This window comes from Equus quagga, chromosome 10 (genome assembly GCF_021613505.1).
Source record: "Equus quagga isolate Etosha38 chromosome 10, UCLA_HA_Equagga_1.0, whole genome shotgun sequence".
NCBI classification, from domain to species: Eukaryota; Metazoa; Chordata; class Mammalia; order Perissodactyla; family Equidae; genus Equus; species Equus quagga.
The window spans coordinates 107630031-107655694 of NC_060276.1; the positions used below are offsets into that span (position 1 = coordinate 107630031).

At 44.3% G+C, this 25664-nt stretch overlaps 1 protein-coding gene across 1 annotated transcript in view; it reads left to right on the forward strand.

Annotated features, from left to right (window-relative positions):
* Positions 1-25664, forward strand: part of SH3KBP1 (SH3 domain containing kinase binding protein 1) — a 313922-nt gene that overhangs the window by 26882 nt on the left and 261376 nt on the right. Inside the window, exon 2 of the mRNA XM_046673657.1 lies at positions 19209-19366. Coding sequence (XP_046529613.1) covers positions 19209-19366 — 158 coding nt within the window. The remainder of the gene's footprint in view (positions 1-19208; positions 19367-25664) is intronic.

Here is a 25664-nt window from a genome sequence, read left to right on the forward strand (position 1 = left end):
GTGTGCTGGGCTGTCACTGATGGTTGGCATCCTAATGCTTTGTATCAGTTTGCTCGGGCTGCTAGAACAAAGTACCACAGCCCGGGAGGCTGAAACGACAGGAAAGGTATTCTCTCACAGTTGCACAGGCTGGAAGTGAGATGAGAGTGTCGGCAGCCTTGCTTCCTTCTGAGGGCTGCGAGGGAGAGATCTGTCCCAGGCCCCTCTCCTTGGCCTGTAGATGACTGTCTTTTCCCTTTGTCTCTTCATGTCCGTGTCCCTCTCTGTGTGTCTCCGTGTCCAAATTTCTCCTTTTTATAAGCACACTAGTCCTCCTGGATTAGGTCCCACCCTAAAGACCTCATATTAACTAATTCCATCTGCAATGACCCTCTTTCCAAATAAGGTCACATTCTGAGGTACTGGGGCATGTAAATTTTGGGGGGAAACAATTCAGCCCTTAAAGACATTGAACACTGATCCAACCAAAATGACGATCCAGCCATCTAGGGGGTGGGGGAGGGTGGGAGTGTGGCGAGGGCGTGAGTGAGCAAAGAGAGCAAAGACTTCGGCTTCCGTGCTGGGAAAGCCCAAAGAATGCCTGAGAGAGAAGACATCAAGGCATAGCGATGACGTGGGCATCCCATTTGGAGACTTGGAAGCGAATTCCAAGTGATCATGTAAGAGAGGCAGAAGTGGCTGCCTCTGGGGAGGGGAGGCTTGGGGGTGTGTGGAAGAGTGCTCTTTTTCCTAACAGACTTTTACAACTATTTGAATCTCTAACTGTGCCCGAGGGTGACAAGAACCTGTGTTGCCTGTGCTACCTGCCCTGAGCTCCCCTTGCCTTCATTGGAGGTGACAAAAGGAAGTGGGGACTGTATCGGCATTGAAGGTCACTACTGACAAGAAGTGAGATTGCGGGCTTTCTGGGACTTAACGTTTCATTCTGAGAGAACATCATAGTTACTTTTTAGCTCCTTATATGGGATCTACTTTAACACAGTCAAAAGCAGGGTTCGGGGGGCGCTGTAGTTTATTGCATATTTGCAATTCTTCAGAAGATGTCTACTTTCTTTTCTCTCTCTTGCAGTTATCGATTTAGAAGCGAATGAGATGCATCTGACAGGAACTGTCACTAACCCACTGTGAAGTTAATTTTATTTTGGTTACGGGTCATTGTTTCATGTTTGCCTCTGGAGGGGAACAGTGACGATAGATTTCCTCTCCTTTGCCTCTGAAATCTGCCCTTTGACCTGTGCAGGCCTGTCTCTCTCCCTGCTCCCATGGTGCGACGGGAAGCTCTGAAGGCTGAGGTGGGCGCTTCCATCTGCAGGGAGCCCATGTCCTTCCCCTGATGTCAAATAGCTTGTGGAATGTGCTAGTCTGTTAAGTAGCTGGTGGAATGAATGTATTAGGCCATCTGTGGAAACGATTAGAGGAAAAAAATCTGGCAAAAGAGCAGACTAGGAAAGTTAAAAAAAAAAACTTAATGACACAGTTCAATTAAGTTAGTACTAGTTAGAAATTAATGTTTGCACTCTCAGTGAACACACTTAAATGACAAAAAAGAGTCCAGTTGTGATATGTGGAACATCATTCACATATACTCAAATGCTTCTTCAGAAATTTCTATGTGCTTTGTATGTGTAGCACTATGCCAGGTAGGGGCTAGGAATAAATGCAAATATATAATTCCTAGTCCCTTTAAAGGAATTTGAATCTGCATTGAGGTGGCAAGACATACAATTTAAGAAATGGGTTAAAATAACCATCTAAGACAGAGGTTGGCAAACTATGGCCTACAGGCCGTTCTGGCCTGGTGATTATTTTTGTAAATAAAGTTTTATTGGAACACAGCCATGTTCATTCATTTACATGTTGTCCATGGTTGCTTTCTCGCTATAATGGCAGAGTTGAGTAGTTGCAACAGAACATATGGCCCACAAAGCCTAAAATATTTGTTATCTGGCCCTTTAAGAAAAAGTTTACCAACTCCTGGTCTAAGACAATAATTCAAAAGATGTTACAAGGCAGTGTATAATGGGTAGGAGTGATTTAGTTGGTTAACACTGTAGTTAGTAAGTCTGAGAATGTGGTGGTAGGTGACTCAAGATGGGGTTTGAAGTTGACCTCAAACCGTGAAGATGGAGGGCATTTTATGATGTAAGGAATAAGGGACCAGACTTCGTGGATGAGAACATACAGAGTGCCCTCGAGGGAAGAGAGTGTGGAGTGATGGGGACCAGGAATGTTTGGGTGAAACTGGGACTGGAGGCTGGGTATAAATGCAGGTGAGGTTGTCATGTCAAACCCGCACCAGATTTTGGTGGCCTGTGAGTTTCAGGATCAAGAATGGAAACTTCCCCCAAACGTGTACTTTCTTTCAAAGGCAGCATTCATTTACGCAATCAATATTAATTCCAGACCTATAACGTGGTTGACCCCAAGGGGATGTTAGCTTTCATTGAGACATAGCCCCCTTGGGACTGGTAAATCCAGCTTATTTGTTTCCTGTAGTGCTAGTTCTAGGTGTGTTTGAAGAAATAGCTGTCATTTCCAAGAGAAGTTTAACCTCGAGCTCCTCTGAAGGCCGCTAACACCAGGAGACGTATATGGATAGGCAATCTCCCATTCCATGGGACAGTCTTTTGAGAAGGGAATTCTGGAAAGGAATGTGTAGATGATCAATGTTGGGAGGGAGGAAGGAAGGAGGAGACCCCCCCCCCCCGCCCTTGGCTACTTCTTTTTTTTTCCTCCCCAGAACCCCAGTACATGGTTGTATATGCTAGTTGTAAGTCCTTCTAGTTCTTCTATATGAGCTGCCACCACAGCATGGCTACTCACAGATGGATAGTGTGGTTCCAGGACTGAGAAATGAACTCGGGCAGCCAAGGTGGAGAGTGTGGAACTTTAACCACTAGACCATCAGGGATGGCCTCCTTGGCTACCTCTTTGTCTCTTCCTTTCCTTTAGAGCACCTGTATGTCCACCATTTTGTCTGGGTCTGCAAAGCTCCCTGCACATGTCCTGACAGGGTGTGCTTCCATCCTCTGGATCCCTAGCCCTGTGCAGTGTCAGTCGTCATAATCTTTCCACTTGCCACCATCTCTCCCACTGCGTGACTGCCCCCTCCCAGTCTGTATCCTGCTGTCTTGCCACCTGGAAGGCACTGAGCTCCTCCACTCTCCCTTGACCAGTTACTAGAGCCCACTGAGCTCAGCTCTCAATCCTTTCTGTCCTACCTGGGCACAGCCCCGAGGCACCCATGTGGTGCTTGTCTCTGGCCCTGCTGTGGGCTCTATGGGGGTGGTGAGGATGGGGCAAGGGGCCATTGCCCATTCTGCTGGGTCCTCACAGCCATCATCAATGCTTCCATTGACCTCTCACCCATTCCTTTGTTTTCTTTTATAAATTAAAACACACACACAATATGCAAAAGAAAATTCCATAGTGTACTTTGCACTGAGCTTATTCTAGACTGTTTTCTCAATCTCCTCATTCTCTTTCATACCTGACCCTCACCGACAGATGACTCTGCTTCCTGTGTAAGAGAAAGCATCAGTTCCCTTGCACACCCTCATCTTTACGTCTTTATATTGCTATTGGAACACTTAACTTCTTTTATCCTCTTTTTATCAAGTCTCAGAGAAAGAAAGATCCTTCCTTCTCCTTCCATCCTTTCCTGACTTCTCTCCCGTGATGGGTCCCTGACTCATATGCCTCTTGTCCAGCTCAGTGCCCCTGTCCCCCCAGACTGTCAGTAAATGCTTATAAATCAAAGAGCCATTCTGTCCAAGAAAATGTCAGCTAAGAATTTATAAGGGCAGGCAGACCTAATTTGGCCTGTTTTCATATTTGAGCATACTGCCTGTATTCATGTGTGCACTTTGGTATCTTCACGTTTTTCTCTGTGAGCCACAGTATCTGGAGCTTGCATCTCAGAAAACATTCATTGCTTAAAAATGTGTGAACAGGAGGGCCAGCCCCAGTGGCCTAGTGGTTAAGTTCAGTGTGCTGTGCATCAGCAGCCTGGGTTTGGTTCCCAGGCACAGACCTATACCACTCATCTGTCAGTGGCCATGCTATGGCAGTGGCTCACATACACAAAGAGGAAGATTGGCAGTGGATGTTAGCTCAGGGTGAATCTTCCTCAACAACAACAACAAAAAGAAAGAAAGAAAGAAAGAAAGAAAAGAAAATATATGGACAGGAACAGGAGCAAGAAGACAGGCTTTGAATCCAGGATAGTGGGCTGGGATATCAGCTCCTCATCCTTGGGCAAGGTACCTAATCTCTCAGGTAACTTCATAACTTCATAAATTGGGAACAGCATTAGGCACCTCATAGGGTGTGTGCTAGTTACTACTGCTGTGTGACAAATTATTCCAAACTTATCACCTTCAAACAGCCATTTTATTATGCTCATGGATTTTGTGGGTCAAGAATTAGACAGGGTATGGTGGGGATGGCTAGCCTTAGCTCCACAATGTCTGGGGCCTCAACTGGAAAGACTTGAAGGCTGAGGGTGACTTGACAGTGGGGGAGCTGGAATCATCGTGTTGGCCCGGGCTGGAATAACTCAGAGCCTCAGTGGCCAACTGGAGCGCCTGCGTGTGGGCCCTCAGTATGACTTGGCTTACTCACAGTGTGGCAGTCTTGGGGGTACTCCAGCAAGTGGGTTGGAACCTGCCTGTTAGCCTCTGTCACCTAGCCTCAGAAGTCACATAGCATCACTTCCCTACATTATATTGGTCAAAGTGCTCACAAAGTGCCCAAATTCAAAGGCCCAGAGAGAGAGATTAGATTTCTTCTGTTGGTGGCTGGGGTCACATTCTGGAAGAACATGAGGGATGGGAGAGGTTGCTGTAGCCATCTTGGAAAATATAATCTGCCGCAGAGTGGTTGTTACCATTAGATGATATTATGAGGATAAAGGCGCCTGGCACCTAGAAATTCAGAGTGTATTTTCATTCAGCAAATATTTATTGCATTCGTACTATATGCTGCCAGACATTAGGCCAGCACCGGGGTCTACAGGGGCAAACACGGCAGACAGGCTCTCTGCCCTCCTATAGCTTTCACTCTATTGGGGAACACGGGCAGCAATCCAGTGGGATTAGATCTGTGATGGGGACTTGGAATTCCATCTCCTTTCACAGAGAGAGACTGGTTGAGCATCTGGAGTTGTTTATTTCATTCGAAGCGAAAATGAAGTGAATTTCCCCTGCAATGAATGACGAGGAAGGGTGATCTGCCCAGTGTTAAGCTGGACCTGCTCAGTGCTCCCTTTTTAGCGGTACTTTTGCAGACCTAGGCTTGTAGCCCCTAAAAGTGCCTCAGAAATCATTAGGCCCAGGGTCTGCAAGCACACCCTGACCCTGTCGTTCAGTGCAGACTTATATTCCTCCTTCCTAAAAAGGGGTTTAGGAGGAGAGTGGTGGAGGTGTAGAGAGTAATCTGAAGGACCATCTTCAACCTGGACATGCCCCGCCCCCCGATTCTGATGTGGATCAGGCTGGCAGGAGAGAAGCAGCAGGAGACTGCGCAGGTGATTGTGACAGCTGGGTGAGGGACCCGTGTGGTATAGACCAGCACTTCTCAAATGGCACTGTGTGTGTCAGTCCCCTGGGGATCTTGTTCCACGGCAGCTTCTGATTCAGTAGGTCTGGGTGAGGCCAGGGCCTGCTGCTGAGCACTGAGGGTGTGGGCCGTCCCAGTGAGGTACAGCCAGAGAAGCCTATCAAGGCTTGCACCTGCCAAGCGAGGGCCCGCTCTCAGGGAGTGGGGTGCTGAGGGCGAGACAGGTGATCCGCCACTTTTCTGCCAGGTTTAAACACACGTTTCTTAAAGATGAGGACTCTGTTAAAAACCATAGTCACAATATATCTCTTTTGCACCTAAATAACCAAAACCACAGCCTTCCTTATACACAACACATCTCAAGAAACTCAAAATCAGAATATAAAGTGATGTCATCACTGTGGAAAACAGTATGGAGGTTCCTCAAAAAATTAAAAATAGAATTATCATATGATCCAACAACCCCACTTCTGCGTATTTACCCAAAGGAAGTGAAATCATTATCTCGAAAAGATGCCTGCACTCCCATGCTCACTGCAGCATTGTTCGCAATAACCAAGACATGGAAAAGACTTACGTGTCTATTGGCAGATGAATGGATAAAGAAATATGGTATGTATATACAGTGGAATATTATTCAGCCATAAAAAGGAAGGAAATCCTGCCATTTGTGACATCGAGGATGGACCCTGAGGGCGTTATGCTAAGTGAAGTAAGTCAGACAGAGAAAGACCAGTATTGTATTGTATCACTTTATGGAATCTAAAAAAAGCTGAACTCACAGAAACAGAGAGTAGGATGGTGGTTGTCAGAGGCTAGGGGTGGGGTTGGGGAAATGAGGAGATGTTGGTCAAAGAGTACAGATTTCTAGTAATAAGATGAATAACTTCTGGGGACCTGAGTGACTATAATACCATATTGTATACGTGAAAACTGCTAAGAGAGTAGATCTTAAATGTTCTCACCACTACCACCCAAGAACAAAATGGTAGTTATATGAAGTGAAAGATGTGTTAACTAACCTTATATGATAATCCTATTGCAGTATATAAGTGTATCAAATAATTACAGTGCACACCTTAAAACTTACACAAGGTTAGATGTCAGTTATATCTCACTAAAGCTGAACAAAAAGACATAAAACATGACAGATAATAAAGTTACATCCTTACTCCTCACCAAACACACGAAATCCAAATTTAGAATGTTCAGAGGTGGTCTTGCAGCTTTGTTCCGTGCTCATAGACGTGTGGTGTAGAACACACTTTTTTTGTGTGTGTGAGGAAGATTGGCCCTGAGCTAACATTCATTGACAATCTTCCTCTTTTTGCTTGAGGAAAATGGTCCCTGAGCTAACATCTGTGCCAGTCTTCCTCTGTTTTGTATGTGGGATGCCACCACAGTGTGGCTTGATGAGTGGTGTGTGGGTCTGTGCCCAGGATCCAAACCCGTGAACCCTGGGCCGCTGAAGTGGAGGGTGCAAGCTTAACCACTATGCTACCAGGCCAGCCCCTAGAACACACTTTTGATTGGGCTTATTGCTTATTGTATTTTTTTAAGTAGTTAAAAGTCCTTTTTTTTGTGTGTGAGGAAGATTGGCCCTGAGCTAACATCTGTGCCAGTCTTCCTCTATTTTTTGTATGTGGGATGCCACCACGGCATGGCTTGATGAGTAGTGTGTAGGTCTGCACCCGGGATCCAAACCCACGAACCCTGGGCCACCAAAGCGGAGCACATGAATTCAACCACTGTGCCACCAGGCCAACCCCTAAAAGTCTATTTTAACAAAGCAATTAGAATTAAGCAGTGCATAACCTCCAAAGTAAACACAGTCAAAGCCCCAGTTGCCTCAGGGTTCTTTTGTAATGCATGTCTTTCAGGGAGATAATCACAGTTTTGGTTACTTGAGATATATTTTATAATATTCATAGAGAATAAACTGTAGTACTAAAAAGGAAAAATACTTTTGGATTACTTCTTTATTTAAAAATATTTGTAAGTGCCAAGTGCCCTTAATAATGAATTCAGGTATTGAAAAACACACACACGCGCACACACACACATACACACACGTAGTGTCTTGTTCCCTTTAAAAACCCCATCTTCCTTTTCAGGTGTCTTGCTGTGTACAACATGGTTAGCTGGATCACTTGTGAAACTACTGGTTACGCCAGCTCAAGTTACGCCAGCAGTAGATTTTTCTCTTCATCTTTTAGGTTCAGTGTAGAACATTATTCTTCTACTTGCACATTTAGAGCATTTTAACAATCCGGAAGTGTTTCAGCATGTATTTCTTAAAGATAAGGACTCTTTTCAAAACCACAATCACAATATCATTTTTACACCTACAACAACTAACAATGTTTCCTTATCATCAGACAGCCAGTTCAAGTATTCCGTTATTACACATAGTTAAAATATTTGAAAAGGCGTTTGTTCGAATCTGGATTTGGAAAGTCTGTGCTTTGTCATTGGTTGGCTGTCTCTTTTAATCTAGTTCCCCATCTCTTTTCTTTTTCCTTTGCAATTTTTGATGTTGTTGAAGAAACTAAGTCATTTGCTTGTAGAGTTTCCTACAGTCTGGATTTTGCTGACTGCACCTTAGGGTGCCGTTTAACATATTCCTGGACCCTCCGTACTCCCGGAAATCCGCAGTAAATCCAGAGGCTTGATCCGACTCAGGTCCAGTTCGTTGGCAAGAACACTCTACGGGGTGGCACGCACTTCCGTCATGGGGCTCTCGAAGCCTGGCTGTCTCTCTTTTTGTAATGTTAGCATCCGTTAGCGACCACTGCTCGGATCCTTGATTACGTTAGAGATTGCAAAATGTTGATTGTCTAATTCTCTCATTCCTTCTTCACTTATTAGTCAGAATACTCCTATAGAAAGAATTTTCTCCTCATCAACTCTGGTTATCCTGAATTCATATGGAAGAGGCAGGACAGGTGTTTGATTCTTTCCCTTAATTTACCAGTTTTCAGGATAGTGAGTTGTTTCCCTAGCATCCTCCAAAGGTGATCATTGATTTTTTTAAAAATATCATTATGAAACATAGATCACATAACATGTATTGATTTGAGGCATCAAATCTATTTGATGGGTTTCAATCCATTGCAGCTTTTCTTACTGATACTCATATTGTCCCATTTGTGGCAGTGGGAACGTTTTCTCATTTACTTCTGAATTCTTTTGACATGACTCTATTAGTCTTTGATGGCTTCCTTGCTTTGACAAGACGTTTCTCGTTTTTGACACGATGTTTGTATGACAAGATGTTTCAGGCTTGTCAGTTTTCCTGCCCCAGACCTGGAATCAGCCATTTCTCCAAGGCTACCCGGGTTTTTTTTTTTTTTTTTAGTGAAAAATGGTATTTAGAGATTAAATATAATTATTTCGGAAACAAAATTTGCACATTGCTCTTCTCGGATCATCCTTCTAGGAGTCTTTTGATGTGGGGCTGTTGATCCTTTTGGTTTTATTTTTATTAACCTAATGTTTCAGTTTTGGAAAAGGTTTCAAAAAATTTAAACCCCAGTCCAGTTTATTTAGGTATTATTCTGTTTGTCCAACTTTAAATCGTAACCTTCAAAGGAAAGAAAATATTGGGTTTTAACTTCCCTTTTGTTTTGTGTTAATCTGTATAGGTACATACTTACTAAGTGGTTTTCTGATACTGTGGCAAAGTATTTACAATGTAATTGATTAAGAGAATGTTCTTGAAGTAGATAGTTGACTAGCAACTTTTAGTTCAAATTGTTGTTCAACTTTTAAAAATACCAACCAAAAAGACTTACAAACGTTGGTAGTTATAGTGTTGATAGATTCACAATTACTGTGTAACATCATACATGAAACTTATGATGAAACCAACAAATACACCATCCCTGATAACCTACGCATTATGGTGTTGCAAATGCTCTAGGTATTATCTCCAGATTAGATGTTAGGGAGCTCAAAGGAGTTATGCTTATGACAGTTTGAGATTCTAGACTGCTTTGAGGAACCCTTGTTTTGCTGTTATCTTCTGCCTTTAGCCCTGTGCATTTGTCTCAGAGCCTGTCTTCTTGGATTCTCAGCTTCTTGTTAAAATCATCCTTGCAATTTCTCCCCACTCAACAACAAGCATTTCTTGAGTGCCTGATGGGGCCAAGCAGTCATCTCAGCACTTGGGGGAGGAAGATACATTGGGCAATGTGACTTTTCTTTTAGGAGGCCCACAGGCTTCAGTTTTACACTTCCCTTCTGCCTTCCAGGGGCTCACACAGCAGGATTATTCTACCTGGGGGTATGAATGAATCCTGAAAAGGGACACTAAATCTGCTGGGGAAGGCAGCGAAGGTTCACTGTGGTTTCCTGTCACAGCTCTACTTTCTCCCTTATCAGACAGTGCATTTCTTGTTGACAGAAGGCTGTGCAGTGACTCAGCCCTCGCCCCAGCCCCCACTGGGCAGACTGACCACGTTTTCTGTGGAATATTGTTCTTCACTTCCCTCCTTTTGACCTGGTTCCCCACTCTTTTAAACATTCTTGCCTCTTACAGCTGATTCAGCTTAGCTACACTGAGATCAACAGAAAGGCTTTTTGCCTTTCTTCTTTCATACAACATGGCCAACTCTAAAGCCAGCTTTCCATCTGCCCATACCATCCTTGAGAAAAGCAGGAGCTGTATTCTATGACAGTTCTTACAAAGTATCTTGTACTATAGGGCTCCATGAATTAATTTTTAATAAAGAAGTTTTAAGCAAACTTTTTAGATACCTTATCCCTAATCAAATGTGTTTCAACCATCCATGCAGTGTCTGTTGAATAAAACTGGTTCATGAGATGAGTGGGTGTTGGGGGAAAAAGCAATGTTTTCTAATTATTTTATTTTATGTAATCTCAAATTAATGCATAGTATAGGCAGGCATTTGACTATTTCTTCTTCTCTTGTAAAGTTTGGTTGGCCCCCAACCTTTTGGACTGTCTCACTGAGAAAAAAGGCAACCACCTCCTAATCAGGCTCCTATCTTTGGGTCTCCTTTGAGTCTGAGAATTGGGCTGTCTTTATAAACTCAAGAAAAAAATACCATCTCTACTTATCTTCAAGTCATTTTATTACTTAAAACTGTCAGATATTTATGTAAGGCAACATTCATGTACTTTCTCTCTTCTACTTGAAGAAAAGGTTATGTTTTCTTTAAGTGGCTAAACTGTTTTGACTTAACTGACTTTTTATTAAATTGACTTCTAAGATGCAGTTGATTTCCCCTCCATGACTATTGTATAGGGCCATTCTCTGTACAGGCTTATCCAACTATAATCAATCGTTTTGATTCTTCACTTGTAGTTATCTGCAAAATCACCTGCACACTTTCTTGGTGCTTTCTTTTTCATTTAAAAAGAATTATTCTGGCCAAGTTTTTCTTATCTGGTCTATCTAACGCATGTTCTTAAAAGAGCGGTATATTTGGTTTGCGAGAGCTAATTTCAGTTGGGAAGTGTTTAATAACTCATTGTTTCTGGCTCCTTGGGCGAGGCCCTGGTGAGGCCCAGGCTGCCCAGTGCAGGCTGGGAGGGCCTCAGCCTCAGGCTCTGTGGAGCACTTCCCTGTTGAGGGAACAGGGCGACCCAGCTATGGCCCTGCCTCACATTCTCATCTTTGATCGAGTGCCCCTATGCTGTCAGGGCCATGGTCATGGCAGAGGTGGGAATGGAGTCGAGGCTGATCACAGTGGCACTTGTGAGGCCTGGATCAGTGGGCCCTACTTGTCTTGTGACTAACTGGTCATGCTGATCTTCGATTTTCTCTAGTCTTCACGTCAAACAACTAGGCTCACATTTGTAACTGCATTTCATTGTGCTAAGTGATAAACTCTGGTTTGGGGGTAACGCTTTCTCAGGACATGCACTCAATCACCAGCATTTATTGAGCACCGATTATATGCCAGACACCAGGCAAGGGGGAGGGGATCCTCAGATCTGCCCTTTAAGGGCTCCCATTCCAGGGGCAGATAGGGAGGACATGCGTGGGGAAACCTTCACAGCACAGCATGATAAAGCCTGTAAGACCAGTGGCTGTCATTTATGGAGTAGCTTCTATGTACAGGAATTTACAGGTATTGTCCCTCATTCTTGCAACAACCCATTGGGTATATCATCTCCCAATTTTAAGCACAAAGAAAATGAATTCAAGCAAGGTATCTGCCCCCATGTCACACAGCTAGTAAATGTCTAAGCTAGAATTCACTCCCAGGCCTACTGGACTTCAAAGCCTGTGTTCTTTTTCCTACACCTCATATCCTCTGTATAGACACTTAGATAGAGGCGACAAGAGGGGAGAGATGGGCTGGGAGGCCCGGGTTCCTTGGGCTGTCCTAGGAAGCAGTGTGACAGGAGTGTCCTTAGTGCTGTCTAAGGCAGTCAGTGGTGGCTGCCTTCCCTCTCACAGCTGGGTTTCTTTTTCTTCTTTCTTGACTTATCTCTTTTCCCTTTCCCTACTGATGCCCAGTTCTGGGAGCTACTACTGGGCCCACTACAGACATTGTCTAACCTGCAGGAAGTCGTCCCTGCCAGCAGTTCGCTGCCTGCTGCCCAGCGAGAGAGTTCAGGCCCCGTGGCTCTTTGCTCACTGGGGTCTGTGTTCTGAGCCTGTCTTCCTTGGGGAAGCTGATGTTCAGTTTCTAACAGTTTCAGGCCTTAGGAATAACTCCCTTGTTGGCCTGGTGCCCCTTAGTGGTATGTTCATGAAGACACCAAAGGAAAATGTGCCTGTTGTAAAGGCCAGCTTTGTTGGACTTGGAGGTCCCCGCAGTGCCTGTGGCCCTGACCTGGGAAGTTCAGGTCCTCAAACCCTTTGCCCTGACACTACTGGGAAAGCATGGGATGGTGAGATCTGGGCCTTGTGCAGACTTTGTAGAGAAGAGTCTGTTTTTTAAACAGTTGGTACATGAGTGTATCCATTAGGGTTCCTGGTTGCAAGCAACAGTGGAGAAGACGATTTCCTGGAAGGCTGTGGGCTGGTTCACAGGATGGAAGGAAAAGCTGGAGGATCAGTTTTGGGGAAGAGGTCAACCAGGCAGCCTCGGGGATCCCCATCTTTTCTGGGAACCTTGCTGGGGGATCTGCTGCAGCCATTTCCAGTCTTCTTCATATCCGCTGCTGTGAGACATAGTTGAGTCCTGTGCTGGCAGAGGGCCAGGCATGCTGATGGACAGTCCCATCAGACTTTCCTCAGGGGAGAGGGGAAGCTCCCTCAGATGGCCTTCCCTTCCTGAAGGGGGAAAGATCTCTCACTGGGACACAAACACAGTCAACCACCTTGATGAGCAAATATCTACAATCATAAATTCCAAAATATACATCACATGGACTTTTTATTTTTAAAAGCTATTTTGAGGTGTAAAATTCTACCCATTTGAAATGTACAGTTCAATGATTTTAGTAAATTCATAGCATTGTGAAACTCTCACCAGAATTAATTTTAGAACATTTCCGTCCCCCCCCCCCAAGATCTCTCATATCCATTTACAGACAGTCCCTGTTCCCACCCCCAGCCCTGGACAACCACTGATCTGTTTTCTGTCTCTTTAGATTTGCACATAGGTTCTTATGTGTTCCTGACTGGTGTAATATTTTCTGGATATTCTGGAAACTATGCTATATGTGAAAGAAAGAAAAAATACCCCAATGGCGTGGAAGTCTGTATGTCTCTGGTCTCAATTTTCCCTCCTTTTTTTCACTTTAGGTTTTCCCTTCTATCACCTGGGCTGTAATTTGGGGGAACTTAGGCCTTGTCTTGATGCTGCCATTAGTTAGCTCTCAGTCTCTCTAAGCCTCAGTCATGGAACCTTCCAGGCCTCACTTCCTCATCTGTAAAAATAAGAAAAGGATTTGACGAGATGATAACTAAAGTTCTTTCTATCTCTAATGATCAGCAGTTGTGATCTTTTTTGGTGAAAAATTACTTCTTGATTTTACATGCTATCTTCAATCAGAGGACTGAAACAAAACATTAACACGAAAAATTTATTCTTTCAAATGCACAAAATGAAATAAGCATAAAAGTAATTTGAATTTGTGACATTTCTACTTCTGAAATTCTTAAAGCTTAAAACTGCATTGAGAGGTTTTTGGCATCATCTATATGTATATATAGATGAAGGAAATTAATTGGAAACCTTCATTCACCTTCATGCTTTCTGGTTTATTCAAATGTTTATTGAGCCGGACATGATGCTAGACAAAGGAGGTAGGATCCTGAAAAAGATAAGGGTTTTTCCCAGATGGAGCTTGCAGTCTGACTGGGGTGAGCCACCGTGAACTTGCGGGGTGGTGAGCGCCAGGAGGGAGGAAGTTCAGTGCACAGAGATAGGGAGGGGCTGGGTCACAGATCTTGGCCTCTGAAACGCCACCACTACCGTGAGAAGTTTGCCGTGAGACGCTGCTTGGCAGCTGGCTTAGCCAACCCACAGTTAAAAACCACCTATTTCATCTTTTGAGGGAGGAGACATCCCAGCAAGTTTGAAGGCGGAGATGGGGAGGTTAAGCGTTTCCCATTTCGAAGCAGATCTCTTATCTCCTCTGGCTCTCTCTTTTTGTACACACTGTTAACTGTAGCTTCTTTGGCTTTTGCAGCAACAGAAGATGTAGCGAACTTGTGGAGGCTGGCTTTTGGCACAGCAGGCAGCTGGAGGGTGGTATTTTTCTGACAGGGAGATGTTCTTAAGTTTTGTAATTTATGGTGTCTTAAATATGGGATTTTGTTTACTGTTGCCCTAATTACACCTCTGATATATTTTATTTAACTTAATGTTTTAATTTTGTGCTCATGCCCAGAGGTAGTTTCCCAAAGGGTACCATTAGAAAAAATCTTAGATAATGTTTTCTCCTTGCTGCAGCTTCCTGCAGCTTCCTGAAGGCGAGGAAATGGGTTTGGGGGCCACAGACTTTCTTATGGGCTTTTGTGAATTTTTTTTTTTCTTTTTGGTGAGGAAGGATGACTCTGAGCTAACATCTGTTGCCAATCTTCCTCTTTTTGCTTAAGGAAGATTGGCCCTGAGCTAACATCTGTGACAGCCTTCCTCTGTTTTGTATGTGGGACACTGCTACAGCATGGCTTGGTGAGCAGTGTTTATGTCCGCATGTGGGATCTGAACCTGCGAACGCGAGGCCACCGAAATGGAGCACGTGAACTTAACCACTACGCCACTGGGCCAGGCCCCTCTTGTGAATATTTTGACTGTGTGCAATGTGAGCTCTTGTTCTCCTGTCTGCCAAGTATTATCCTAAACCATCTCTGTCCAATAGAAATATAGTACAAGCCACATATGTAATTTTAAGTGTTCTACTAGTCACGTTCATAAAATAAAAAGAAGCAAGTGAAATTAAGTTGAATATTTATGTAACCCAGCATATCTACAATATTATCATTTCAACATGCAATCAATAGAAAAATTAATCAGATATTTTACATTCTTTTTTTCCTAATAAGCCTTTACATTTGCTGTGTATTTTATAGCACATCTCAGCTCAGACTGGGCACCCTTCAAGTACTCGAGAAGCATATATCGAGTGATAGTGTTGTGTACAGCAAAGTCCTGAACCTTTCAGAGGCTGACAGGGGACACAGGAAAGAGCCCTTAGAGTGGGTAGGAGAGACACGGCCTCATGTTTTATGAGCTCTTAAGAAAGCCATACATAGGTTTCCTCCTCTTAGAGAAACCTGATATGTAAAAATTCATCTTGACGGGAAAGGTAAAGCAGGAAGTGATTATTCACGTTACAAAAGAATTAACCACAGGATCCTTTAAATAGCAAGCTCCCTTAGTGCACTGAAGAATCTGACTCAATTTGCAAAAATGTGACTGACACTTAGAATTTTAGTAGCCCTGAAATGAAAGCTGAGGAACAGTTGGCGTATCAAGGCTTTATTGAGCACCTACTATATGCCAGGGACACGCAGAGGGGGCCACAACAGAACTAAGGTGATCTATACCCAGAAGGCATTTAGAGCTCCCTGGGAGGACGAGACGCACGCGCAGCCACCGCAGCATGGAATTGCCCCAGTGCCAGGGCCCAGGGAGGCCTGGGGGTAGGGGAGCCGGGAAGGTGATGCAAGGCAGCCAGGGCCCAGCGGGGCCAGAAGGCAGGCAGGGTACATGGGATGACTCAAGTGTCTGGAAGTTTAAAGCAAGGGTAAATCAGGAAAGACCAGCTCAATAGGATATCGGGAAGACTCGAAAGTTATGCAGTCCCCCATCCCTAATCCCCAGCCTTACTCATAGCAGGCACCAATTAAGGTGTGTCCTTGGACCCAGTGGAGGAAGGGGATTGAAGTAAAACCAGGACGCCCTTCTCTCCGGTTTGCGACGACAGGCAGCAGCTGTTTATTTCCTAGCGACCGTTTTCTTGAAGGAGATTTCTTTGTCCTCTTCAAGCTTCACCTTGGTAAAGCCCACACAGAGAACAGAGAAAATGAGGCCAAAGTTGTGTTCTGGAAGTTGGTGGGGTTCTGAGGCCCTCAAAGTACACAGGGTTCAAGTTCAGTGTCAAGATGGACCCTTGACCAGATTCTTCCTTAGCAGCCTTCCTGTCCTCCCTCCCTCTCCCCTAGGTGGGCCCCATGTGCTGCTTCCCTGCACTTCCACCTACTGCAATTTTCTGTCCCTATCAGAAAAGCTATGAGCTTTCACCTCCAAGTGCTAAACTGGGATCAGCCTTGGGGAGCCTAGGTCAGGGTTCAAAGCCTTTTCTTTCCTTGAAAAAAATACTTGAGTGTTGTGGAGAGAACACTGGCCTGGGAGTCAGTTCTAGTCTCAGCTTTGCCCCCAACTTGCTGGGTGATCTTGGGCCAATAGCTTTCTCTCTCTGAGCCTCAGTTTTTGTTTTCTATTGAATTTGAGGGGCTTTGATGCAAAGGGCCAAACTAGCTCTGACATTATCGTCTGAATACATCAACTCCTCTCTAAGAATAAAATTAACTCCTTTTGGAAAAAAATTAATAAAAAGAAATTATGCCTATCTCCATATATATACTTATTTATAGATTATATGCATATATTACTGTACTAGTTGATTGAGAAAACCCAAAAGAAGCTTCTAAATATTTACCGTTAGGTTTAATGAACTTTTGGAAAACATAAAATTGAGTATTTTATGACTTTAGACGTTGTTGAAAAATGAAGACATGTCTTCAAGGTTCAGGTACGTAGTTTTAAATATCTTGTTAATCCCAATAGTTCCAGATTATAATTAGGTAATTTACACCTATATCGAGGGTGGAAGAAAGCCCATATTACAAATGATCTTGATAGTTTAGAGGTTTTGGGTTATCTCCCTGTAAGATCTGATTGGCTTGTCCTTGTGTTCACCTCCCAACGTGGCTGGCAAAGAAGTCCCACCAGGAGCTGACATGGCAGCTCTGCCATTTTCTTGTTTACTAGGTCGTGTGTAGAGCATTGTCTATAACCCCTACTTTCTTTACACACATCTTTTCAAACCTCTCATCCATTTAGTAAAGGTCATTTTAGTTAAAAGGGTGTAATAGCCATAAAGAGACTTTACCAAGAGACCTCTCGGAACTGCAGGGCACCCCGTGGAGCTGAAAGCTGGTGCTGGCTCTGGCAGCCATCCTTGTCGCGGAGCATGCTGTCCCTCAGGCTGCTCCCTGCCCTTGGAGCACCCCTGACCGCCCGCCCTAGAGGCTGGATGAAGGAGCCAGTGTCATTCTGCAAATTAACTATTAGAGAAGTTGCATTTTTCTCTTCTTTTTAAGTTACAATAAAATGAATAGATGTTCTAATATTTTCTCATCATGTCAACTAATTCCTGAAGTGAGCGCATCCACTTTGGATGGCACTGGCTCAGAAAATAAGCTTAACTGCTTTGCTGAGCTTCAGGTTCTTTAATTGGGAATATGGGCTTCATCGTGTTGTGAGGATTAAATGAGATAATGCAGGAAAAGTGGCACATAATCAGTGGTTACCATCATCTCAGTTCCCATAGCAAAGCCTCAATAAATCCATGTCTAGGTCATTTGAAGAAAGCTGTTTTTTAATTGACCTGATTCCAATTGTTATGATGGCTCGTTTCAACTACTGGGGAGCAGAGCATGATACAGGAAAATTGGAGTGTTTCTGCCTTTGGAACTTGTCAGGAACCAGGAGGAATCTGGAAGGGTTGCCTTGTTTATGTTCTTATGCTCCTCCTTTCTGTTGATAAGTGATGAGAATGGTTCACAACTCCACTTCATCCTGGCCAGGTGTATGACAGCAGAGTCAGCCAGCTAATTCTGGAATGAAAAAAATGATCTGGGGAGGGCAATTCCACTTGGAGTTGCTTGTGAATTGTCTGGTTTAGCTGACATGAGTGGCCGGGATGAGCACGCTGGTCTGCATGGATAGGGTCTTCTGACCTGGAAGCACTTTGAGAGTTTATCCCTAATGGATATGCAAAGCCCATTTGACAGAGGGCCCATCCACCTACCAACCTTTTTCCTGGAAAACCTACCCCAATTTACTGAATTTTTAAAAGTCATTTGTGCTTTTTGGTCTCCTATTGAAGAAATCTTTGCCAAACCCAAGATCACTAAGATTTTCTCCTAGCACTTTCTTATAAAAGTTTTACAGTTTTAGCCCTTAGATTTAGGTCTGTGATCCATTTTGAGTTCATTTTTGACTAGGCACTCCTTGTAGAGCTCATTTAACTTTTCCTCTCCCTCTATTTTACCATAATTTCTAAGTTGCTAATTCACCACTGTGGTTTCACCTAATTTTCACTACCCTTGTGTTTGTTCATTTGCTGTTCATTCATTCATTCATATTAAGCTGTAGATAAAAAAGGAAAATGACAGGAGATTGATTGAGGTGGGTGTGAGGTGAGGCCCAAAGTCTAGATAAATTGTGTAACCCTTCTATGGATAAGTTAACCAGTCTCTAGATTGGTTAGCTCTGCTAATTTGCGTTGGCACTTTGTCAACAAGAAGACCTGTCTGCCTCAGCCCTTGCCTCCACCCATTACCAAGTATAGAAAATCACCATAGACTGGGAGACCAATTTAAAATGGTGTTGCTGCTAGGAAGCCATCTGCTGAGAGGGCACTTGTGCCTGCAGATGTAAGCAGTCTGAGACATTGGTTTGGCCAGCAGGGCCTCTGTATCAGCTGTCTTTACATGCGTCATTGCTGAGAGATGGGTGTTATCTCTGTAGGGTGGCAATTACTGTTGCCCACATTTTGCACAACTGAGGTCCAGAGAGGTTAGCATCACACAGTTGGCCTTGGTGAGGGAGGGGGCACACCCAAGAGACAAACTTGCGCCTGTCACCTGCTGTCTCTGCACTTGGGGAAATGATGCTGGGCTCCCTCTGTGGGCGGGAACAAACATCTTTGGCCATCTGTTATGATGCGGTTTCCCCTCTGAAGCCCCTGATGGCCCTGAGACCCGTAAGCCACTCTGCCTGTGCCTGACTACGGACTAGCTCTTTGTGGTTTCTGTGCTACAGGCTTCAGGTTAACCAAAATTGGGTTGCTGTGTGTGGCCCAGTTATTTTAAGTATTGGTAGAGGGGAAATCCCTTTCACATGACTTTACTGACCTTCTAGGACTGCTGGGCCCCAGACTTCTCCAACATCTGATCTGAGGTGCTCTTTTTTTGTTTCTGTTCCTTCCAGTGGAGGCCATAGTGGAGTTTGACTACCAGGCCCAGCACGACGATGAGCTGACGATCAGTGTGGGTGAAATCATCACCAACATCAGGAAGGAGGATGGAGGTTGGTGGGAGGGCCAGATCAACGGCCGGAGAGGTTTGTTCCCTGACAACTTTGTAAGAGTGAGTACAAAGCGAAACCCTTTTCCTGTCTCCTGGGTGGGTTCTACTGACCAAAGCTGTGGGGACACTTGAGGAGAATTTCCTGGAACTCTCTTACAGGGATGAGTTGAGGGCTTCACCTCCTGGGTGCTGTCAGGAAAAACATGGATAGCTTTGCCCTTGATGTCTGGGTATACTTGTTTTGAAATCACTTTCTTAAGGCCCAGAGTGTTCTCTTTCCAAACTGTGTATCACTTAGAAAATGCTGGAAAAATATAAAGCTTGTTAAATTGTTTTATTTCTGTACTGGTTTATTTGCTTTGATAGTTTAAAAGAATTTTCCCCTTTTCCATTCCATTCAAAATGGAGGTGAAACTCATAAGTCAAGTAGTAATCGAACTAAATGCAGAATTCTAACTATGCTATGTTTTCCACCTTTGTTTTCATATTGCTCTTTCAATGGAGCAGTTATTATTTTCCTTTCCTCCTTTATGGCCATGAAGCATTGAATAAAATCTATTTTTTTTTCAGTAAAGTTTTAAAAATTATGCCCTTTAAGAAGTCATCTAGGGGTTAATTACAAAAATGCAGCTCATTCATGTTAAGAAATTACACACTGCACAGTTGTAAATAATAGTTGGAATTGGGTGAAAAGGGATCCGCTGGAGGCTGTTCCCTGGGGGGAATACCGAGTAGGTGTAGAAGTCCCTGTGCCGAAAACTTCCCATCCAACACTGGAGAAGACAGGATTGTTCTCAGGAGGAAGGGCTGTGTGCAGAAATCCCCAGGGCCCCTGCTGTAGTTTCGGTGGTACCAGACCATGCCTAAGACTGCGGCTGCGGAGGCAGGTGGTGTGTGAAATGCTGGGCCCAGAGAAGCAGGTGGCCCCCTCAAAGAGCCTCAAGGGCTACATGGGAGGGTTTGATGAAAAGTGGTTGTTGATGAAAAACGGTGATGTGCTCCAGGCTTCCAACCCCTGGGCCCTTGACCTGGATACCACTCCCCACCCCCCCCCCTCCCCCCAACCCAGGTTTAGCGGCAAAACACACAGGAACCCAGTTTCATCTTTCTTCAGGATCTTGCCTCACAGCAATCCTGCTAACATTTCTTTAGTTCTTTTCCTTTTGGTTTGCAGAAAGCTGGGGAGGATTTTGTTGGTGACATGCTGATAAACCTGGCTTTCTGTAAATAGTTGTGGGAGTAGAGACTTTCTTTTCGTGGATTACAAGTTGACCCTAGCAACTCTCTCTCATTTTAAGAGTAGGAAAGCATTACATCTGGGCCATCGTGGATTGACTCTGGTGGGTAAACAGTGGTGAATTCTTTTGCCCTTCTAAACAAAAACCCCTATTTTGGGACAAGGACCGTCCTTGAAATTGAGTCAAATTCTGAGTCAGAAGGAGGGTTTTTCCAGATAAAAGGGGCAAAGGTTGGAGTGAAGACAAAGGAGGAAGGAATGGGTGAGGAAGACCATGGGAAAGAGAGAAGAGGACCCCGGGAAGGAGTGAAGGACTGTGGGAAAGAGAGAAGGACTGTAGAAAAGAGAGAGGAGGACCCTGGGAAGGAAGGGAGGATTGTGGGAAAGAGAAGACTGTGGGAAAGAGAGAGGACAACCCTGGGAAGGAGAAGGGACTACAGTGTTGGCTCCAGTTTTGATGGTAGGCCCTATTTTGAAAGCCTTTAATGTGTCCTGTTGGCTTAGTACTCTCTCATTCCAAACCACAAATCCGTGGACTCAGAGAACTTCTGAGTTGGACTTTGCTCAGGGCTTGAGGCCGCTGTAAGCATTTGTGGAGGGTGGTGGGCACCAGGACAGGGAAGCACAGTGCAGGAAGAGCCCAGGCAGGCTTGCCCCAGCTCTGGGGAATGGAGCAGCTCCTCACTGTGAAATGGGGGGTGGTGTGGTCCCAGCCGCCTGCCAGGGCCCCCCTCCACCCTCTCCATCTGCTTGGCCTTGGGCTGGGCCAGTGTGGGCCACCACAGGGGCCTCCTCCTCCATGGCTCCCCTGGACTTTGACTCAAAAGGACTGCTGGCAGGAGATGGCAGGGAGCTAGGGAGACAAGCCAGGTCAGGGGTTATCCTGCTGGTTCCCTGCCTTGTGGTTGCCTCAGGCTGGCTGTGACCCTCGGCCAGACAGTGGCTGTTCCCATCAAGTCCCCTTCCTCCACATTCCTTTCCCCTCATCCCTGAGGGCCTGGGGCTCCCTTGTTTCTAACCCCAGGCTCCTGCCTCGGAGTTTCTCTGTACCTTACCCACTTTGTAAAGGTCTCTTTATTAATCTCGCCTCAGATTACCTAATTTGAGTGTGCCATCTGTTTCATTTTTTAAGCCCGACTACCTCATCGGGCCACTCTAAGGATTAAAGGAGACAGTGCCTGGAAATCACTTAGCACATGGCCGGCCACCTACTGAGTGTGCTGCTGTCTATGTTCCATCAAGAAAGGGACCCTCTCTCCTGGCCTGAGTGCCTCTGCTCTTGCCTAATTACTTGTCATCTCACCTTGCTTGAGCACTTCCAGTGAGGGGAAGCCATGCTCTTGGGAGCTGCTCATTCCACCCAGGCCAGAAAGGATGTGGCAGGAATGGCCAGGGCTGCACTACTGTGGCTGTCACATTTGGCAGGAAAAGAAACTTCTGTTCTTTCAGATGACTGAGTCTATTTTCAAGTCTTCACCCACTGGGAATGTTTTAGGCCTATTATTGAAAATCCAGTAGGTGGATGCAGTGGAGTTCAACAATAATGCAAACTTCTATAGAGAGTTCTAGAAGCTGAAAATATATCTTTAAGTAACAATAATCATATTGGCATAAGTTTGCAATTTTAGAAGTGGGTTTACATATGCCTTATTTAGCTTTAGAGTAATTGTCCCCAGATTGAGTTGGGTAATTTTGTGGCATCCCGTGGTTTATTTGTGTGCCTTTCTGCCAATCTTACCATTGTCAGAGAGCTTACCTTAAGCATTTTCTTGATTCATATGTCAGATCCTTAATCAGTGTCCCAGTTGAGCATGGTCCCCCAAGGTGTTAGGATGCAGTATCCACCCTCAACTCTGTATTGTCTCAATTTCTCAAAAGAAAATGCCAGCCATTCTGGCTACTCCATTGTTAAGAAGAAGCTTGGGCTTTGCCAGCTCTTGGGCTGAGATTTACTGGTGCACATAAATGTGCCCAACTAGGCCTCATGGCCTTTTGGGTTTGTCCTTTTGGGTTTGTCCTTTTTTTTCTTTTATTTGGTTAGTTCTTATTTAATTTATTTACTGTACATATGGAAGAAGACTCTTTTAAAATCCCTTTTCCCTTTCTTCTCCCTACCTTTCTCCCCACTCACTTCTTTTAGAATGCATTTTTCTTTATCCTTCCTCTTTAAAAAATTTATTCATTTTTCAGGTGAAATTTACGTAGAGTGAAATGCTGAAGTCATAATTGTACAGCTTGATATTTTTTTACATAAATGTGCATCTCTGTAACCATCATCCAGATCAATCCTATTTCTATGCCTCCAGAAAGTTCTATCATGCCTTTTCCCAATCATTCCCTTTCCCATAGGTAATCTATCATCATAGATTAATTTTGCTTGGACTTGAATTTCATATAAATGGAATCATGCAACATGTGCTCTTTTATTTATGGCTTATTTTGCACAACAGAATGTTGTATCCCACTTTGTGAATATACCGTTATTTGCTTATCCATTCTCCTCTAGGTGGACATTAGAGTTGTTTCCAGTCCAGGTATTTTATGAGTAAAGGCTCTGAACATTCTTGTGGAAGTCTTATGGACGTAGGCGCTCATTTCTCTTGTAGATATACATGGAGGCGTGGAATTGCTGCTCTTGCTCACTTTCCACGTATCTGTTTTTCTCTGTTTAAAGCTGTGGGTTCTATGGTTGGGAGGGAGGTGTTGCACCTGTGCTGAGCCTCGTTCGTGCCACACTAGCGACTGAGCTCATCAGCCTGCATCTCATTGTCTTTGCATAGCTGTCCTATGGGTGTGAGAGCTGAGGAGTCCTGAAGCCCAAACTCAATCTCCCAGGGACCATTTGATGGTGGGGCCCAAGAACTATCAACAACTCCTTCTTAAATTGTGAAAAACATACAAATAGAGAGCATGTGTCAAAGTTTTATTGAACTCATTTAATGAGGGAACTAGCAGAATAACAAAACTGATTCAGTGAGGATGTGAGAAACTGACTAGAACGCCAGCAGAAAGGGGAATGTTCAAAGAAGATTGCTAGATTCAGAAGGGGTTCATGTCTTAGAGGACAATAAAGTCTTAACCTCTGGGGTTATCATCTCTACCAGAAAAGAAAAAAGGAAAGTAGCATACCTTATCATTTTTCTACATGTTATCCTGACTTTTATAGGGTTGTAAAATGTCCTAGTAAAATGTTAGTTAAATCAAGTTACCTTTCCAGAGAGAATCAGATGACCCTCCTTGGGGGGCTTGTTAGAAAATGCATCAGCATGACATTAAAAGGTCACAGGATCATCATTTGTTGCCTCGTTTCCAAGTTTGGGATATTTTTTCTGAACAGACCACAGTAGACCATAATATGGCGGTACAATAATAGGAGATACTAGGATGAAATCCTCAAAGTCGTTTATTTTAAAAAGAACAGGGCTGCTTTCCTGGGACCTGAAACTGCCACATAAAGCAGAAAGACAGCCAGCTAAGAAAGGCAGGTGTGGGCTCTTTCATAGGCGCTCGTTCTCCCCATGTTGGATTTAGTTACTGGTGTCTTCCTTTCAGAACCTTACCCTCAGACCCAGACGACAGTGGGCTTTATTTTAGTTCAGCAAAGGATTTATAAGTAGCCTTTTTCTGGGTGCTCCTGACATGTATCCACAGATAGACATTTTTTTTTAATGGCCAGCCAAAGAGATTTTTAAAAGAAAAAGCCTTGAAACTATAGGTTGGGCTGCCACCCACAAGTCTGCCTGCCTTGGGAGGGGGTCCTTTGGTGAAGTGGAGTGGGACCCAGGCCCTCGACATCTTGTTACTCACAAATAGATGTGTAGAAAGCAGGAAGCTGCGGTAGGGGTTAAAAGAATATGCCTGTTGATCTTTAGATTGATCTGACACTGTCTGTGAGGAAGTGAGCTGTTCTCTGCCTGTTGCTGTACGTGTGAGTTACAAGGACGTTTTACACGCTGCAGGCCCCGTGGCTGAAGGCGGAGTTGTGTTATTTGAGCTTGCATGTCTTCTGCTGAGTGTTAACAGTTCTCAGCTTAGTTTCTCAGTGCCTCAGCTTTCGCTTGCTGGGTGTCTTAGATCTCTCTTTGGCATATCCAGAGGCTTTTTTGTTTTTATATAAAGCGGTTGGTGAATACGGTTGTTTTTTAATCAGTGGGGTGAAAGGTCAGGACTGCATATTTGCACCTCTTTGAGATAAAGCTCACAATTACTTTGCTGTTCTTGATTTAAGAAAGAATCACAAATTTACTTGAACAACTGGCGTAAGGTGGAGATTTCCAGGTTGCTATTCTGTATTCAGAGACCCTGAAGTGGATCTCTTCGATCAAATTTCACTTTTTTCGAACTCTCAACCCGAGGGCCATTAGTTTTGTGAATTATCTGAAGTATTGTTTTCAAGCTACTTGTCTCTCTAGGAAAGGGAGCAGGAATTTTTTTCCAGGAGTGTTGTACAATGTGCAGAGCGTCTTCTGGCTCACAACACCTAGTCGGGATGTGCTTGGGTGTGTGGGGGCTGGCTCTACTGGCCGAGGGAGCAATTACTGGGGATCTGCTACGTGCTGGGCACCAGAGGCTAGAAGCACAAATGAGACGTGTTACATGGAATGTTGTATTGTCACAAATGTAACTTCTTCCACGGGATGACAGTTTTCACTCCTGAAGGCTGGCCTTTGGTCGTTCTGTACTCTGGAGAGCGTGTGTTAGACACTGTTCTGCAAAGTTGTTCCTGATTAAAATGCTACTCAAGAAGGTTTCGACTGGATTCATCAGGCAACTCTGTTACAACATGCTAAATGAACCTGCAGTTATCTTTCGGCCCTGATTGCTGTGTTACTTTATGGAATAATAATGGCTCCCTTCTATTCCAGGCTCACTGGCTGCCTGGCATTGTGTATATAACCTACCTGTGTCTGTCTGTGTACAATGACTAAAATTTGTTGAGTACTTACTGTATGCCAGGCAGGGAGGACGCCAGCCATTCACATGCTTCATCTCATTCGATCCTTATGCCACCCTATGGCAAAGGTACTATTTTTTTATCATGCCTATTTTTCAGAAGAGGTAACTGAGGCATCTGAAAGTTAAAAGATTTACCCATGGTCACATGAGCTAGTGAGGAGCAGA